Source organism: Dreissena polymorpha, chromosome 1, assembly GCF_020536995.1.
Source record: "Dreissena polymorpha isolate Duluth1 chromosome 1, UMN_Dpol_1.0, whole genome shotgun sequence".
NCBI classification, from domain to species: Eukaryota; Metazoa; Mollusca; class Bivalvia; order Myida; family Dreissenidae; genus Dreissena; species Dreissena polymorpha.
The window spans coordinates 89,288,912-89,309,323 of NC_068355.1; the positions used below are offsets into that span (position 1 = coordinate 89,288,912).

The window sequence follows — 20,412 nt, forward strand, 5'->3', positions numbered from 1 at the left end:
TCCATGACAAGGCTGAAGTACTGTAAAAAAATGACGAAAAACCTTTGTAAACAAACAAACAAAAGCAGGTCAGACAACAAATTACATAGTGCAATTTTTCCTGAAAATGCCAACATTTCATGTGCAAAAAAGTAAAAATAAGTACACATTTATCCTTTTCATTAATCATTTATTTAATAGCTTGATGGAAGCAAATTTAACACCCTGTCCTATTAACGGCCATAATACTTCATTCAGAAAACACACACACAAATAACAAACACAATGCTTAACAGTTATTATAAAATGAATTAATCAACAGATGTTATACTGGCATTGCACTTCTCTAGGAAAATCTGAAACAAACCAAACCTGTAGAGATATATAGTACAAATTTATAAATACAAATGAGCAACGCTCTGTGAAAATGGAGCTTAACCCTTTGCATGCTGGGAAATTTGTCGTCTGCTAAAATGTTGTCTGCTGAATTTCTAAAATTAGCATTTTCTTCGATTTTTTTTCAAAGAATACTATCAGAATGGCAAACAGTTTGGATCCTGATGAGGCGCCACGTTCAACCAAAAATACCATCAAAGAGAAAGTGTTGTCCCAGTGCTAAGCAAAACAGTATTACAGTACAATAATTGATAGTATCTTTAAACTAGAACTGGACTGTAAATTCTCAAAATACATTCAGCTCATCTACATTTGCTAAAATATATTGGAAGAACTTTAGAAAACTGATTACAAAAACATCAAAATACTTGTAGACAATTACATATTAATTTGAGACAAATAGTAAGTACATTACATAGTGATTGAGCACAAACATTATGACCGTTTAAAATTCATATGCATGTTTTAGATTGTATACCAATATGCATCTTACGCACATGTATATGTGTCATTTGATCTATGTTTAAATACATTGATTCATTCTATATCAAATTGTAATAAAACATTTAATTTAGACTGTAAAATATAACATGTTTTGATTTCATAATATATATCACAATTGAAACAATCAAATCACAATTTTTGTCATCTTAACTAATATTTCATACTGTTAACACTACAGTTTAATAATGATGCGTAGCAGATATGAGCAAATGTGGTTTCTGGCCATAAAATGGAACATGAAATTCAGGGAGTCATTTTGTTGACTTAGTTATCAACACTCGCACTAAACTTTGCTCTATTCAAGCCACAAATCAAAAAGTTATTCAATAACATTAAACACACCTGATAAAATACCAAACAAACTTTTCAAATAAAAATAATCAACACATATAAAAACACAATACAAGCCATATAACAATTGACAAATGCAAACAAAAAAACAACACATTAAAAGCACCATATAAAGCTAAAGCCATGCACCAGGGATAATGCCAAGGTTTATGATTCCTTATTTATTGTAGCCAAGTTGCCAAACTTTCCCAATTGAAATGTCCACTACAAAATGTGAAACAGAAAATGGTTAAAGATATAACCTTCCATATATTGATATATAAAATAACTTGAATATTTTATGGCAAGTGTGGCTCAATTGGTCGTTGTTGGCTCAGGTACTACTCCATAGTACCCCTGGTACTCTTACTGGTAAGTATCCCACAATGTACCCAATGTATGCAGAATATACATAAAGGCACCCAGCCATACTACTTTTAAGTAGTACAATAGCAAACAATAACCTATCTAGTGCAAGTGGGATCCAAATAAACATAAATCATCTTCAAATTGTTTGATGGTAACAAAAAGGATTTTTTATACATTTGTATCACTAGTTCACAACCAAATTGACTGAGGGACCTTTTCTCACATTTTACATTTAAGAAAGGCCCTGAATACTACATAGGAGCATTGGTCTGGAAAACTAGGCTTAATGCATATCTGAAAATGTCACATCACATTAGCCTGTGCAGTCTGCACAGGCAAATCAGGAACAAAACTTTCAGGCTTAAGTAGATTTTCCCTAAAAAGTCCTTTGTTAAAAACAATTCCATAAACATCACCGGAAAGTGTTGTCCCTGATTAGCCTGTGCGGACTACACATGCTTATCTGGGACAGTACTTTATGAAGATAAAATAAGCCCAGTTTTCCCAGAACGTGTCTCAGACATTCATGGAACCTGCAGGTATTTTGCTGCAACTAATGCTGCACCGTATGATGCCTCTGCCCCAATCTCTAGCATCACGGGCAGCGGGGAGTATGTCCTCTTCACACAGGTCATCACGTGGGGCTGACGGCTGATCACGGAACCAGTCAACACCACGCGCTCAACCCCACTCTCTATCAACAATGACAGTGGCATCATCTGGTGTAAATTGGCAACCAGTCCATTGCAGAGAGCATGGAAGATGCACTCCAGTGTTGAGTTTTCCTCTCTCATTCCACTGATACTGGCTGTAAGATTGGGGTTATAGCGTTCTCCATATAAAAAGGGATGAATAACAGGCCTACTGAACTCTTCAGCTATCTCAGGATACGATGCAATCTCAGTCAGCTTGAGCCAAATGCTTTCTTCATGAATGGTTAAACCTGAAATATTAATTTACTCATAAGTTTAAATTTTATAAAGCACCATACAATAAGCTGTTGAAAACCATTATAACATGAACAAATTAAACAAGACCTGTGGAGACCAGCAAAAATGATAAAACATGATTTCCGTGATTTTCAGTTATGGTTAATGTGTAAAGTTTCAACTAAATTTAAACTGACTAAACCATCCAAAATTCAAACAAAGTACCTTCAAGATAATGTTTAAGTTTTTGAAACTGTAACAAACTTTGTAAAGAATTATCTTAAAGTGAATTAATTGGATAAAAACTTATCAAGATACTTCTACTGACAGTCAGTGAATATATTAATGCTTGCTGTGTGACAAAAGTTGTCTAAGCCACAGTCCCCACCCACTGCTGTAGCATTTTATATGCTTTTAACTTACCTAGTGTCCACACCCACTGCTGTAGCATTCTTACATGCTCTAAACTTACATAGAGTCCCCACCCACTGCTGTAGTATTCTTACATGCTCTAAACTAACCTAGAGTCGCCACCCACTGCTGTAGTTTCCAACATGTTCTAAACTTACATAGAGTCCCCACCCACTGCTGTAGCATTCTTACATGCTCTAAACTTACATAGAGTCCCCACCCACTGCTGTAGCATTCTTACATGCTCTAAACTTACATAGAGTGTCACCCACTGCTGTAGCATTCTTACATACTCTAAACTTACCTAGAGTCCCTACCCACTGCTGTAGCATTCTTACATGCTCTTAAACTTACCTAGAGTCCCCACCCACTGCTGTAGCATTCTGACATGCTCGTAACTTACATAGAGTCCGCACCCACTGCTGTAGCATTCTTACGTGCTCTAAACTTGAATAGAGAGTCCCAACCCACTGCCTTAGCATTCTTCCATGCTCTAAACTTACATAGAGTCCCTACCCACTGCTATAGCATTCTTACATACTCAAAACTTACATAGAGTCCCTACCCACTGCTGTAGCATTCTTACATGCTTGTGATTAACCTAGAGTCCCTACCAACTGCTGTAGCATTCTTACATGCTCTAAACTTACCTAGAGTCCCCACCCACTGCTGTAGCGTTCTTACATGCTCTAAACTTACCTAGATTCCTGACCCACTGCTGTAGCATTCTTACATGCTCTAAACATACCTAGAGTCCCTACCCACTGCTGTAGCATTCTTACATGCTGTAAACTTACATAGAGTCCCCACCCACTGCTGTAGCATTCTTACATGCTCTAAACTTACCTAGAGTCGCCACCCACTGCTGCAGCTTTCCAACATGCTCTAAACTTACATAGAGTCCCCACCCAGTGCTGTAGCATTCTTACATGTTCTAAACTTACATAGAGTCCCCACCCACTGCTGTAGCATTCTTACATGCTCTAAACTTACATAGAGTCCCCACCCACTGCTGTAGCATTCTTACATACTCTAGACTTACCTAGAGTCCCTACCCACTGCTGTAGCATTCTTACATGCTCTTAAACTTACCTAGAGTCCCCACCCACTGCTGTAGCATTCTGACATGCTCGTAACTTATATAGAGTCCACACCCACTGCTGTAGCATTCTTACATGCTCTAAACTTGCCTAGAGTCCCAACCCACTGCCTTAGCATTCTTACATGCCCTAAACTTACATAGAGTCCCTACCATCTGCTCTAGCATTCTTACATACTCAAAACTTACATAGAGTCCCTACCCACTGCTGTAGCATTCATACATGCTGGTAATTTACCTAGAGTCCCTACCAACTGCTGTAGCATTCTTACATGCTCTAAACTTACCTAGAGTCCCCACCCACTTCTGTAGCGTTCTTACATGCTCTAAACTTACCTAGAGTCCTGACCCACTGCTGTAGCATTCTTACATGCTCTAAACATACCTAGAGCCCCTACCCACTGCTGTAGCATTCTTACTTTCTTTAAATTTACCTAGAGTCCCAACCCACTGCTGTAGCATTCTTACATGCTCTAAACTTACCTAGAGTCCCCACCCACTTCTGTAACATCTTTACATGCTCTAAGCTTACCCAGAGTCCCTACCCACTGCTGTAGCATTCTTACAAGCTCATAATTTACCTAGAGTCCCTACCCACTACTGTAGCATTTTCACATGCTAGTAACTAACCTAGAGTCCCCATCCACTGCTGTAGCGTTCTTATATGCTTTAAACTTACCTAAAGTCCCTACCCACTGCTGTAGCATTCTTACATGCTCTAAACTTACCTAGTGTCCTTACCCACTGCTGTAGCATTCTTACATGCTCTAAACATACCTAGAGTCCCTACCCACTGCTGTAGCATTCTTACATGCTTTAATCTTACCTACAGTCCCTACCCACTGCTGTAGCATTCTTACATGCTCTAAACTTACATAGAGTCCCCACCCGCTGCTGTAGCATTCTTACATGCTCTAAACTTACATAGAGTCCCACCCACTGATGCAGCATTCTTACATACTCTAAACTTACCTAGAGTCCCTACCCACTGCTGTAGCATTCTTACATGCTCTTAAACTTACCTAGAGTCCCCACCTACTGCTGTAGCATTCTTACATGCTCTAAACTTACGTAGAGAGAGTCCCAACCCACTGCCTTAGCATTCTTACATGCTCTAAACTTACATAGAATCCCTACCCACTGCTATAGCATTCTTACATACTCAAAACTTACATAGAGTCCCTACCCACTGCTGTAGCATTCTTACATGCTTGTGATTTACCTAGAGTCCCTACCAACTGCTGTAGCATTCTTACATGCTGTAAACTTACATAGAGTCCCCACCCACTGCTGTAGCATTCTAACATGCTCTAAACTTACCTAGAGTCGCCACCCACTGCTGTAGCTTTCCAACATGCTCTAAACTTACATAGAGTCCCCACCCACTGCTGTAGCATTCTTACATGTTCTAAACTTACATAGAGTCCCCACCCACTGCTGTAGCATTCTTACCTGCTCTAAACTTACATAGAGTCTCCACCCACTGCTGTAGCATTCTTACATACTCTAGACTTACCTAGAGTCACTACCCACTGCTGTAGCATTCTTACATGCTCTTAAACTTACCTAGAGTCCCCACCCACTGCTGTAGCATTCTGACATGCTCGTAACTTATATAGAGTCCACACCCACTGCTGTAGCATTCTTACATGCTCTAAACTTACCTAGAGTCCCTACCCACTGCTGTAGCATTCTTACATGCTCTTAAACTTACCTAGAGTCCCCACCCACTGCTGTAGCATTCTGACATGCTCGTAACTTACATAGAGTGTCACCCACTGCTGTAGCATTCTTACATACTCTAAACTTACCTAGAGTCCCTACCCACTGCTGTAGCATTCTTACATGCTCTTAAACTTACCTAGAGTCCCCACCCACTGCTGTAGCATTCTGACATGCTCGTAACTTACATAGAGTCCACACCCACTGCTGTAGCATTCTTACGTGCTCTAAACTTGCATAGAGTCCCAACCCACTGCCTTAGCATTCTTACATGCTCTAAACTTACATAGAGTCCCTACCCACTGCTATAGCATTCTTACATACTCAAAACTTACATAGAGTCCCTACCCACTGCTGTAGCATTCTTACATGCTTGTGATTTACCTAGAGTCCCTACCAACTGCTGTAGCATACTTACATGCTCTAAACTTACCTAGAGTCCCCACCCACTGCTGTAGCGTTCTTACATGCTCTAAACTTACCTAGATTCCTGACCCACTGCAGTAGCATTCTTACATGCTCTAAACATACCTAGATTCCCTACCCACTGCTGTAGCATTCTTACATGCTGTAAACTTACATAGAGTCCCCACCCACTGCTGTAGCATTCTTTCATGCTCTAAACTTACCTAGAGTCGCCACCCACTGCTGCAGCTTTCCAACATGCTCTAAACTTACATAGAGTCCCCACCCACTGCTGTAGCATTCTTACATGTTCTAAACTTACATAGAGTCCCCACCCACTGCTGTAGCATTCTTACATGCTCTAAACTTACATAGAGTCCCCACCCACTGCTGTAGCATTCTTACATACTCTAGACTTACCTAGAGTCCCTACCCACTGCTGTAGCATTCTTACATGCTCTTAAACTTACCTAGAGTCCCCACCCACTGCTGTAGCATTCTGACATGCTCGTAACTTATATAGAATCCACACCCACTGCTGTAGCATTCTGTCATGCTCTCAACTTGCCTAGAGTCCCAACCCACTGCCTTAGCATTCTTACATGCCCTTAACTTACATAGAGTCCCTACCATCTGCTCTAGCATTCTTACATACTCAAAACTTACATAGAGTCCCTACCCACTGCTGTAGCATTCATACATGCTGGTAATTTACCTAGAGTCCCTACCAACTGCTGTAGCATTCTTACATGCTCTAAACTTACCTAGAGTCCCCACCCACTTCTGTAGCGTTCTTACATGCTCTAAACTTACCTAGAGTCCTGACCCACTGCTGTAGCATTCTTACATGCTCTAAACATACCTAGAGCCCCTACCCACTGCTGTAGCATTCTTACTTTCTTTAAATTTACTTAGAGTCCCTACCCACTGCTGTAGCATTCTTACATGCTCTAAACTTACCTAGAGTCCCCACCCACTTCTGTAACATCTTTACATGCTCTAAGCTTACCCAGAGTCCCTACCCACTGCTGTAGCATTCTTACAAGCTCATAATTTACCTAGAGTCCCTACCCACTACTGTAGCATTTTCACATGCTAGTAACTAACCTAGAGTCCCCATCCACTGCTGTAGCGTTCTTATATGCTTTAAACTTACCTAAAGTCCCTACCCACTGCTGTAGCATTCTTACATGCTCTAAACTTACCTAGTGTCCTTACCCACTGCTGTAGCATTCTTACATGCTCTAAACATACCTAGAGTCCCTACCCACTGCTGTAGCATTCTTACATGCTTTAATCTTACCTACAGTCCCTACCCACTGCTGTAGCTTTCCAACATGTTCTAAACTTACATAGAGTCCCCACCCACTGCTGTAGCATTCTTACATGCTCTAAACTTACATAGAGTCCCCACCCACTGCTGTAGCATTCTTACATGCTCTAAACTTACATAGAGTCCCACCCACTGATGCAGCATTCTTACATACTCTAAACTTACCTAGAGTCCCTACCCACTGCTGTAGCATTCTTACATGCTCTTAAACTAACCTAGAGTCCCCACCTACTGCTGTAGCATTCTTACATGCTCTAAACTTACGTAGAGAGAGTCCCAACCCACTGCCTTAGCATTCTTACATGCTCTAAACTTACAAAGAGTCCCTACCCACTGCTATAGCATTCTTACATACTCAAAACTTACATAGAGTCCCTACCCACTGCTGTAGCATTCTTACATGCTTGTGATTTACCTAGAGTCCCTACCAACTGCTGTAGCATTCTTACATGCTGTAAACTTACATAGAGTCCCCACCCACTGCTGTAGCATTCTAACATGCTCTAAACTTACCTAGAGTCGCCACCCACTGCTGTAGCTTTCCAACATGCTCTAAACTTACATAGAGTCCCCACCCACTGCTGAAGCATTCTTACATGTTCTAAACTTACATAGAGTCCCCACCCACTGCTGTAGCATTCTTACCTGCTCTAAACTTACATAGAGTCTCCACCCACTGCTGTAGCATTCTTACATACTCTAGACTTACCTAGAGTCACTACCCACTGCTGTAGCATTCTTACATGCTCTTAAACTTACCTAGAGTCCCCACCCACTGCTGTAGCATTCTGACATGCTCGTAACTTATATAGAGTCCACACCCACTGCTGTAGCATTCTTACATGCTCTAAACTTACCTAGAGTCCCAACCCACTGCCTTAGCATTCTTACATGCCCTAAACTTACATAGAGTCCCTACCATCTGCTCTAGCATTCTTACATACTCAAAACTTACAAAGAGTCCCTACTCACTGCTGTAGCATTCATACATGCTGGTTATTTACCTAGAGTCCCTACCAACTGCTGTAGCATTCTTACATGCTCTAAACTTACCTAGAGTCCCCACCCACTGCTGTAGCATTCTTACATGCTCTAAACTTACCTAGAGTCCTGACCCACTGCTGTAGCATTCTTACATGCTCTAAACATACCTAGAGCCCCTACCCACTGCTGTAGCATTCTTACTTTCTTTAAATTTACCTAGAGTCCCTACCCACTGCTGTAGCATTCTTACATGCTCTAAACTTACCTAGAGTCCCCATCCACTTCTGTAACATCTTTACATGCTCTAAGCTTACCCAGAGTCCCTACCCACTGCTGTAGCATTCTTACAAGCTCATAATTTACCTAGAGTCCCTACCCACTACTGTAGAATTTTCACATGCTCGTAACTAACCTAGAGTCCCCATCCACTGCTGTAGCGTTCTTATATGCTCTAAACTTACCTTAAGTCCCTACCCACTGCTGTAGCATTCTTACATGCTCTAAACTTACCTAGAGTCCTGACCCACTGCTGTAGCATTCTTACATGCTCTAAACATACCTAGAGTCCCTACCCACTGCTGTAGCATTCTTACATGCTTTAATCTTACCTACAGTCCCTACCCACTGCTGTAGCATTCTTACATGCTCTAAACTTACCTAGAGTCCCCATCCTCTGCTTTAACATTCTTACATGCTCTAAACTTACCTGGAGTCCCTACCAACTGCTGTAGTATTCTTACATGCGCTAAACTTACCTAGAGTCCCTACCCACTGCTGTAGCATCCTTACAAACGCCTTCAGAATGTTTCCCCCGTTAAGACTGGCAGCCACAGCAAGGTAGCCATTATCAAAGTAGGGGAAGTAACTCACAGGGGCTGGAACATCTTGCTTTGGAGGCGAGAATCCTGGGCAGTCAATGCGAAATCCTATCTGACTAGAAGTTGAGATGTTCATCACTGAAACAGAACCGCAATCACCATTATTAATAATTTAAAAAAAATTGGTGTCCCCAAAAAATTATGTTGTAAGCTGTTACAGGCAGATCATTTGGATCCAAACTAAACAGACTAATTGACAAACATGATCTGTCAATGTAATTGACCACTAGGCAATGTTACACGCCAAAAAAAAAAAAACCCGAGTCATGCGTTTTCATAGATTTTTTTTTAGTTTCCACTTTTAAAATCTATTTTAAGCTTTGATGACCAACATATCCAGTGGATCAAAATGCTTTAAACAATTTTGAAGGTCAAACAAGGATAATTCCGGTGAAGTTTCATGAAAATTCGCTTTGCAGTTTAGGAAAAGATTTTGTTTCAAACTAATTCTTGATTAAATATGACCCACACCAAAGAAGGCCACCTTCCACAAATGCATATCATGATCACTGAAAGAGTTATGGTTCGAGTACTTTCTCTTTAATTCTTTAATTATTGTGTGTAGCCTCATTTGATTTCCTTCATACTTTTTGATTCATGATAAGCCTTTAAAACAACAGTATGAAATTTTGCTCTGCGCAAAAAAATACAAGGGAAATAACTCTAAAAGAACTAAAGAGTTTTAGTTCTTGCAGTTTGCACTAACCCACAATGTTTTCTGTAAATCTATGCAGGTTAATGTTAATTCTCTTTAATTGTAATTAAATTATTGAGAGGATAAGAAATTTAACAAAGGGAAAAAATATGTTCATATTGAGGAGTTATGGTTCTTTTACCAGTACTCCAGACTTCCAATCAAAGCCTGTTATCGATATATTAAGTTTCAGACAAAGCCATTCAAATATAAACAAGTTTTCAATCTATGTACAAAAAAAACAACGGTATATTATAAGGTTAAGAAACAAGAGGGCCTGAAAGGCCCAAAGTTGCTCACCTGAGATTCAAAGGAACTGACCTGTGCTGTGCAGCCCAAGATGTCATTAGAACTAAATGTTCTTACCAACTTTCATGACTAGTGAACACCCTGTCAGCCACGTTTTTCAACAGACCAGAAAGATTTTCATATACATCTAAGATATCATTCAAACAAATATACTGACAAAGTCCATATAAGGAAAACTGCCCCGCCCACTGGTGGCCATGTTTTTCAAGCAACTGGAACCAATTTCGAACTTGTCAAAAAATATCATTGGGACAAATCTTCTGACAAAGTTTCATGATGATAGTACAATAAATATGGCCTCTAGAGTGTTAACAGGGTTTTACTATAGCCATATAAGGAAAAATACCACGCCCCCATGGCGGCCATGTTTTTCCACCAACGGGAACCATTTTCAAACTCATCCAAGATATCATTGGGACAAATCATCTGACCAAGTTTCATGATGATCGGACAATAAATGTGGCCTCTAGAGTGTTAACAAGGTTTTACTAAAGCATGATATATAGCCATATTAGGAAAAATGCCCCGCCCCTGTTGGCCATGTTTTTTAAGAAACCGAAACCATTTTCTAACTCATCCAAGATATCATTAGGACAAATCTTCTGACCAAGTTTCATGAAGATAGGAAAATAAATGTGGCCACTAGAGTGTTAACAATGTATTACTATAGCCATATAAGGAGAAATGCCCTGCCCTGTGGCCTCCAAGTTTTTCAACAGACCAGCATCATTTTTTAACTCCTCAAAGATATTATTGGGATGAATCTTCTGACCAAGTTTCATGAAGATTGGACAATACATGTGGCCTCTAGAGTGTTGACAAGATTTTACTATAGCCATATAAAGCCAAATATGGATAAATGCCCCGCCCCTTGGCAGCTATGTTTTTCAAGCAAACGTAACCATTTTCGAACTCATCCAAGATATCATTGAGACCAATCTTCTGACCAAATTTTATGAAGATTGGACAATAAATGTGGCCTCTAGAGTGTTCACAAGATTTTACTATAGCCATAAATATAGCCATATAAGGAAAAATGCCCCGCAATTTGGCAGCCATGTTTTTCAAGCAAACGTAACCATTTTCAAACTCATCTAAAATATAATTGAGACCAATCTTCTGACCAAATTTCATGAAGATTGGACAATAAATGTGGCCTCTAGAGTGTTAACAAGGTTTTACAATAGCCATATAAGGAAAACTGCCCCGCCCCCTGGCGGCCACGTTTTTCCCCCGATCTGGACCATTTTCGAACTCATTCGAGATATCAATGAAACCAATGTTTTGACCAAGTTTTATGATGATTGGGCAAAAATTGAGACTTCTAGAGTGTTCATAAGGTTTCTCTATAGCCATAAAAGGAAAACTGCCCCGCCCCCTGGCGGCCATGTTTTTCAATGGACCGGAACCATTTTTGAACTCAACCAACATATCATTTAGTCAAACATTTTGGCAAAGTTACCTGAAGATTGGCAATCAAATGTGACTTCTACAGTGCTCACAAGGTTTTTCTTTTTTTGACCTAGTGACCTAGTTTTTGACCCAGCATGACCCAGATTCTAACTCAGTCGAGGAATCAATGGGACAAATGTTCTGACCGAATTTCATGAAGATCAGACACTAAATGTGGTCTCTAGAGTGTTCACAAGGCAAAATGTTGACGATGCACAACGCACGACGGACAAAAGGTGATCACACGTTGTGCTCAGGTGAGCTAAAAAGAAAAAGGACATTGACTCCAAAATTTTATATAAATAGTTCTGTTTCTTGCGTCCTGCACTTTTTCCCAAGTTCTTCTATCAACTTATTAATTGTTATATTAGTCCCATCAATATTATAAATACATGTCTATCGTGTATCGTCTATCAATGCAGAGTTTTACTTAATTGCATTCTTAAATAATGAAGTTATGCTCAGCATAAGCAAATGACTTAAGGGAAAAAACTCTGTAAATCATGATGAAAATTATTGTTCTTGTACTCAGCACTTCTGCAACAACATCAGTATATGATGTTTCATTTGAATCTCTTCACTTCTTTTTGAGTAATGCTTTCAACAAGAAGGAAGGCTGACAGACGCACAGACAAAACAATCACTAAATGCCTCCTTTTGAGGGCATACAAAGTGTAATTGGTTTAAAAACGACCAACACTGTGCACAGCACAGTGTTTTTACAAGACTCCATAAAGAACGAAGTCCAGGCTACATGAATAGCCTTCTCAAATAAAACCTGCCAATTTGAATATTGCATTACAATCATGATTTTGTCATGTTTAAGATTTGTGATAAGCAGTTAACAAAATATGGTGTCTAATATTATTGAATAGGTATTAAATTGGTATATAAAGTTATGCTTTAGTTAACAATTTTCCACATCTCTCCAATGGCCCTTAGTCGCAAATTTGTCTGACCATACCAGCATCATTTGGCAGCTTGGAAGCAGCCATGAAAGAACTCTGTAAATCCCCTAGGCCTGACAGGACAGGTGTGCCACGGCGAATCCCGAACCAATCAGCACACAGCTCCCCAACCTTGGAACCCCCAGCGACGGTGACTGGTAGCAGGTGAACTGGGAAACCATTGTCTTTCAAACTGTTGTGCAAAAAGTGCTCACATAATTCAACAAAAAAACGGCATATTATCCATCAAGGGAGAAAAAATAGTTAAACATGCCCATAATTTCTTGCTGAAGCTCTTAAGCAATTATGAACTGCAGTTATAACTGAAGGTGACTAATACCATACATGTGACATTGACATGAATGTAGAGGTTTGATTGTACATTCTGTATTTATTTATATCATAATCTATCAAATCACCAAGGCAGCTTTATACTTACATGTTGAGATTCCATGTGCCTGTTTGACAGTTGAAGTAGCCCCAGCTGCAAGCAATTTGATTGCTCATGACTGGCTTATCCAGCCCACACAATAGCGTTGTTAGGTAATCCATCACTCCCCCAGCCGTGTCATATTTAACAAGCAACTCAGGCTCATTCCTAGCAAGCCAAAACAATGTTACATTGCCAAAACCTGCAGATATGGGTTGATGTGAGTCAGGTTTGGGAAGGCTAAGAAGGAACTGAGTTGTGGCTCTTCGATCTTCCCAGGTGTACAGGTTACTGGTGAAAGATGCAAGATCCAAGGTGTTTGATAAAGGAGTCTTACCCTCGCTGTTCCACAAAACAACTCCATGCATTTGGCCCGACACAGCAATACAACCTATATTTGACCTAGTTTTATCAGTGGCTCGCAATATGCAGGCACAAATAGCATCCATGATTAAAAGAATGCTCTGCTCTGCACCCTGAATCCCATCATTAGAGCTTATGTAAGCGTTTGTTGCCTCAGTTGTGGTAAACACTTGATCCTTTGTAGCTGTGTCTATTATTGATATCTTTACCGATGTTGTTCCAAGGTCAATACCAAGGCACAAGTTCTGATCGCTATCCATTTCCTTCAATTCATAACATCTTTTAAAAATTATAGTCAAATCACAATTTAATTGTCATCAGCTTCATTATACTTGTAACAACTAACAACAGTATGTTAAGCTAAAAGCATGGGTTTGATTTTTTCACTCTAACACACTTTCAAGATCCTGATTGTATATCCCAAAAGCTTGGTCATGTTTTAGCATGTTGTTCTGAATAGCTAGTGGATAACAAGTTGTCACTACATCTCGGCAAAACAGAGTATACATGTATTATGTTTGGGCCAATAAGAAAAGTAAGCAAACTGAAAGTGTCTCCAGTAAATTGTAATGGCCATACAATAAAAAATGTAAAGAAGGTTAAGTATTTGGGCCTTCAGATTGTTGATACTCTTTCTGGTGATGATATTGTAAAAAACATAGTTTCTAAAGTAAATGCAAAACTTAAATTTTTATACAGACACAAAACATGTTTAGATTTTAATTCTAGAAAACTTTTAAGTTCAGCTCTTTTACAATGCCATTTTGATTATTGTTGTTCATCTTGGTTCCATAGTTTAAATAAAGCACAAACAAAAAAATTACAAATTATGCAAAATAAAATTATTAGATTTATTAAAGATAACGAACCAAGAACCTCCATTACCATTGATGATTTTGTACAATTTAAAATGTTAAATGTGGAAAACAAAGTGAAACAACTTAAATTAAGTTATATGCATAAAATTTATTATATGTAAAATGTCCTTCATATCTCAGCAAGAACTTTGAAAAATCATCAAGATCTGGAAAAAGTAATTTCATAATACCAACTGTGACAAATGCTTATTTTAAAAAAACATTCAAAAACTCTGGGTCTACATACTGGTATTCCCTTCCAAAGGACATAAAAAAGTGGAAAATGTTTACAAATTTAAAAGAATGGTTAAAAAACATCTACAAAACAAACAAACTGAGATAAGTGAGGACATATATAAGTATTATTAATATAAGAATATAAATGTGATATAGAAACAATTGGAATCTGTGATATATACTATTTGAATTTAAATGTTTCCATATTTGCAATAATATGTTTTTAGTTTAGCCTCTTGTTTGGTAATGTTTTTCATTTTTTGTTAACATTGATTAAGTTGTCGGATTGAGACAAAATGCTAGGTTATTCACATGTTTTCTCTCAATCAAACACCAAAGTATATGCGTGTAAGTTAGATCATATAACAACTTGATCATTTTTTTTCTCGTACTTTTAATGGATCCCATTGGAAATAAGCTTTTAGCTTAATGGGTTATCCATAGGTCAAATATAGCATTTCAATTGATAACTAATTTTTATAACTGTTACAATATATATAGCTTTGAATTTATTAAAATATTTATATATTATTTGATAATTACAGCTGTCAGAATAACATTGGTGTAACTATGTTTCTATGCTTTTATGTTTTGTGATATTGTTATATGTGTTTGACCTAGAATGTAAATAAATATAAATAAACAATGAAACAAAAATCAACAATTTATAAACAGTTAAGACAATTGTTTTAATGTCTGAGCTGTGTCTATTAATATGTCTGTCTGATTTTTCGTACATATTTCACAAATTAAGTTGCTTGACAAAAAACAACTTTTCACCAAAACATGACTGTAGAAAGGGCAAAAAATGGTTGGGCAGGGTAGGGGGGTTATGTTAAATGTCAATCTAGCATCCAAATGAGTGACCATTCAATCATTAATGTATTTGCTACATTCATTTATGCAAGCACTGATATGTATCACACAAATTGTACAATACAGACCATGTTATTTTGTACATTACAAATTTGATGAAAGAAATACCACATCATGATTTCATGAGTGGTCATAATAATAAGAGCACCGCATAACAGGTGCCACGCTCGGCTGCGAAAGCTTGTCAGAATTTTTTTATTTAGAGGTCTGTGACCTTGACCTTTGACCTAGTGACCCAAAAATGGGTGTGGCGTGTAGAACTCATCAAGGTGCATCTATATATGAAGTTTCAAAGTTGTACTTGTAGGTGGAAGCACTTTGATGTTAGAGGAAGATGTCAAGGTTTTAGCACGGCGGACGCTGGACGGCGGACACCGGACGACGAGCTGGCTATGACAATACCTCGGGTTTTCTCCGAAAACAGCCCAGCTAAAAATGATATTCTCAGGTGAGCCAAGAATTAAAATATTTGATTACTTTACCAAAACTGAAATGATGTAACAAAATCAACACATTTTCATTTTATTTTATGCTTTGATACTTATAATTTTTGAAATGGGAAAATAAATTGAGCATCGCAACATTTGTATTACTTTAACATCACATTTATGATGAAACATGATCACATGAAGGTCACCATTGTAGAAAAAATATAGTGCTTTAATGCCTGAATTTTTTTCAAAAATAATTTTATTGCATCCCCTTTAGATTTGTTCTATTGATAAATAGGTCGCATTCAACACTGACAATGAGGATATTCAATTATGTTAAAAAAACAAGAGCTGTCAGAGGACAGCGCGCTCGACTATTCGAGTGCTTGACAGTATAACGTAAGCCATCATTGGGAAATTGTTCGTATTCAATAATTTATTGGACGTTCTTTCAAAAATAAAAAAAGGACAAAAAATAAAATAAAAAATTTTTTTGGGGGGTAGGGGGGGGGGGGGGGGGGTGAGAGGGGGGTATAAAGTGGGGTGTGGTAATTTATTAGATGATGTTTAAAAAATAATAATTTGGGGTGGGTGGGGGTGGGGGGGGGTGAGAGGGGGGTATAATGTGGGGTGTGGTAATTTATTAGATGTTGAAAAAAAAAATTAGGGGGGGTGGGGGTGAGAGGGGGGTATAATGTGGGGTGTGGTAATTTATAAGATGATGTGTAAAAAAACAAAAAACAAATTTTTTTTTGGGGGGGGGGGAGGTTGGGGGGGAAGGGATCTGGGTAGGGGCGTGGGGTATTGTTTGGGTGGAATCCATTGTGGTATTCAGGTAAGTGTTGTTTTGTCAAAGTAATAATAAAATGTGATCATAAATAAAGAAGTTATGGCAATTTAAGCAAAATGTTTGATTATCTAAGTATAAAAGGGGCCATAATTATGTCAAAATGCTTGATACAGTGGTCTACTCTTGTTTATAGGTTGGGGTCATGTTGGTAAACAAGTATGCAACATATAAAAGCAATATGTCAAAGGATATAGGAAATATTTGGGGTAGTACGCAAACTTTAACATAGATTTATCAATAACATGCATATTCTAAGTATAAAATGGGCAATAATTATGACAAAATGCTTGATAGAGTTGTCTGCTCTTGTTTATAGGTTGGGGTGATGTTGGTAAAGAAATAAGCAAAATATAAAAGCAATATGTCAAGGGACAATGAAAATAAATGGGGTAGTACGAAAACTTTAACATTTGCTGCATATTCTAAGTGGAAAGGGGGCAATAATTATGACAAAATGCTTGATAGAGTTGTCTGCTCTTGTTTATAGGTTGGGGTCATGTTGGTAAACAAGTATGCAAAATATGAAAGCAATATGTCAAGGGACAAAGAAAATATTTGGGGTAGTACGAAAAACTTTAACGTTTGCACGCTAACGCTAACCCAGACGCCGGGGTGAGTAGGATAGCTCCACTTTATATATTTCATATATAATAGTCGAGCTAATTACATATACTGCACCAAGCTGGAGTGAAACAGACAAAACCAACAGAGCTTGATATAGTTCTTTTTGAATGCTTGGAGCTGTTATGAGTACATATGTAGCTGGGAGTTTGATTTTTGCAACTTGAGGGTTTATAGACGTTCCACCCCACTACCAGTTATGCCACTGATATTTTTGTTGAAAATGGGTAGTTTGTCCCACTGAATCAAAACAGGAAACTTTCGAACCTTTGATTGCCACCTCTGTGTAATGTAAAAAGAACATTGTTTTGTTTCAAGATTATTTATTCAAGTTAAATGTATTCTTTACATGCATTTAAAGGGACTTGTTCACAGATTTTGGATTTTTTAAAGTTTGTAATTCAATGCATTAAATTGATTCAGTTAAACATTGGAACTAAATAGCTTCACTAAAAAAAACTAGTAATACATTTAAGAATGAAAAAAAAATCAATCCTTAACTGGGCTCGAACAACTGACCCTTGGAGTAAAAGTCTAGCACTTAAAGAACTAAGTAACCATGCTGACATAGCCAGAGGTATATTTTACTGAATACGGCATTCCGTAGTATTTAATACGTTAGAGCCATGAGGTCATAATACACTAAATAATTTTCCTATGTAATTCAATGTAAATGCGACAACTTTGAGCGAAAATAAATGCAACATTTTGCACATAGAGACCCCCATAACCATACCTTTTCTTAAAGGCCATTTTAAGCGGAATCGATTTATGCAATAAAAAAGATATGTCATGTACAATGCAAGAAAGAACTTGACACAAATTAAAATCGACTGTTTTTGCAACTTTTTTTTTCGGCCGTTTCTTAGTGGAATGTAACCTTTTCTAGTGCAATGGTTTACTATAGTCTTCACGTGTATCATATTTCAGAGATTCAGTAGTGAACACCTATTCATGCCCTACCATTATCACCGCAAGATAACACCCGAATAATGGTAAAAAGTGTAAAACATGCCTTCCTGTCAACTATGATATTTTTTTAGAGAGTACAGCCCTACATGAAGCGATCATTTAGTCTATTGTAACCTATAAGACAACGTTTACTGTTAACATCGCGAAAAATAAGCACTTCTCGATAATTATAAACCTATTTTCTATGTGCATGCAAATTTTCAGACCGATCTTTCACGTAGAAATGCTTGAAAATGCATTTTATTATAACGCCTGATAAGCCATGTGGCTTTCGCGTTCGGAGCTTTGATTTATAACGGGCGTTCAGGCGTAAAATGATTACCCTAAATAATTACAATCGGTCAAAATACTGGAATATTGTTACAAGCTATGTAGAACAAGAAGTAAACAACTATTAAAACGTGTTCACGAGCTCTTTCAGCACAAATTGTTGCGATTTGAGATGCTCAAGACGAGTTTTTGTACGTTTTTTTTTTGTTATTTTCCTCTGAAAACGTATTTTCTTCTTAAAAACTCACGATGCTCCTTAAATTCGTGAAACAAACGCATTTATTCCGTGAAATTTGCCAAAACGCGTCATATCCCACTAAAAAAATGATGATTTTCTGTAAATACAGCTCCTTTGTGACTAGGCCTGGTTTTGCGTTTAGGTCATAATACACTAAATAATTTCCCTATGTAATTCAATGTAAATGCGACAACTTTGAGCGAAAAATAAATGCAACATTTTGCACATAGAGACCCCCATAACCATACCTTTTCTTAAAGTCCATTCTAAGCGGAATCGATTTATGCAATAAAAAAGATATGTCATGTACAATGCAAGAAAGAACTTGACACAAATCAAAATCGACTGTTTTTGCAACTTTTTTTTTCGGCCGTTTCTTAGTGGAATGTAACCTTTTCTAGTGCAATGGTTTACTATAGTCTTCACTTGTATCATATTTCTGGGATTCAGTAGTGAACACCTATTCATGCCCTACCATTATCACCGCCAGATAACACCCGAATAATGGTAAAAAGTGTAAAAAATGCCTTCCTGTCAACTATGATATTTTTTTAGAGAGTACAGCCCTACATAAAGCGATCATTTAGTGTATTGTAACCATGACTTGCTTTTACGGATGATATTATCCGAAATGTTTATCCGAATTGTATATATCGTGAATAATACTTCACAATGTTTGACGAGACTGATTTTTTTCACAAAGCCATTTAATGCTTACAAAATTAAATAGATAAAGTGCATTTTCAAATCAATTAAATTATAATATGGACAGATTGAACATAAGCATAATACTTTCCGATCTGTCAGAAAGGGGGACAAACCTGTATTTACGGAAAAGTTAATTTTCGCCTTCTGCATAGTAGGAACGCTTCGGATATTTGCGAAAAGAGGAAAACATTCCCAAATGGTTCGACATGATGGCGAGTGAATGGCTTTTTCCAACAAATGCAGAACATGATGACAAGTCGAGTAAATCGAGAAATGATGAGTTATTTGTTTTCGGATACGCATGTAAGATCTTTCGGGACGATGAACAGGCTAGGCTGGTTGACAAAGGCAACTATCTGATTCCTTGGATGGGCGATGACACGCTGAAGATTGACAGGTCTGTGTTCACTTCAACACGCCATGGAATTCGCTCGATTGTCTTAAAAGGTTCAAATCTCGCGATTGTCGATTGCCTTATAATTACCATTTAGTTTGAACAGGTCATCATTTGTCATTGGGTGTTCCGTGGAATATCCTACTGTGAATGTTTGAAGCAGCCAGGATGTTACCTCCCTTGGACCAGCCAGGTAGCGGTATGGATAGTCAATAAGCTCCATTGTTGAGCTTGATGCAGCAACAAGATGTACTTTAGTTCATCAGTGAACATTGAATTGATATTAACATCATTGTTGATTATGATTTTCAGGCCAAAAGATTATTTTCAGGTGCAAAGATATGGAAGGTGGTAATAGCTCTTTTCTACAACTATTCTTATGATTTATTTTAATTGTATGTATCAATATACTAATTACACTTTT

General features: G+C 37.9%; 2 protein-coding genes across 9 annotated transcripts in view; one reads left to right on the plus strand and one right to left on the minus strand.

Annotated features, from left to right (window-relative positions):
• Window positions 1-1,964: 1,964 nt before the first annotated feature.
• On the minus strand, window positions 1,965-19,769 carry LOC127839815 (sedoheptulokinase-like). 7 transcript variants are annotated; one of them, XM_052368205.1, is made up of 5 exons: window positions 19,679-19,769; window positions 13,181-13,797; window positions 12,759-12,934; window positions 9,217-9,417; window positions 1,965-2,521 (listed from the first exon to the last, which is right to left on the minus strand). In XM_052368205.1, the coding sequence occupies exons 1-5, from the start codon at window positions 19,742-19,744 to the stop codon at window positions 2,103-2,105; spliced, it is 1,479 nt and encodes a 492-aa protein (XP_052224165.1). In that variant the 5' UTR covers window positions 19,745-19,769; the 3' UTR covers window positions 1,965-2,102. The 7 variants fall into 7 exon arrangements, with proteins under 7 accessions (XP_052224165.1, XP_052224173.1, XP_052224188.1 ...); XM_052368213.1 differs by having other exon boundaries at window positions 13,181-14,015; window positions 19,679-19,751; XM_052368228.1 differs by having other exon boundaries at window positions 13,181-14,021; window positions 19,679-19,736.
• The window catches only part of LOC127839780 (splicing factor, suppressor of white-apricot homolog), a 38,053-nt gene continuing 37,395 nt past the window's right edge, over window positions 19,755-20,412 (plus strand). Inside the window, exon 1 of one of the 2 annotated variants that reach the window (XM_052368170.1) lies at window positions 19,755-19,991. In XM_052368170.1, the coding sequence (XP_052224130.1) occupies window positions 19,801-19,991 (191 nt within the window). In that variant the 5' untranslated portion in view covers window positions 19,755-19,800. Of the gene's footprint in view, window positions 20,042-20,412 lie in introns of both variants that reach the window. The other variant, XM_052368177.1, reaches the window with a different exon arrangement.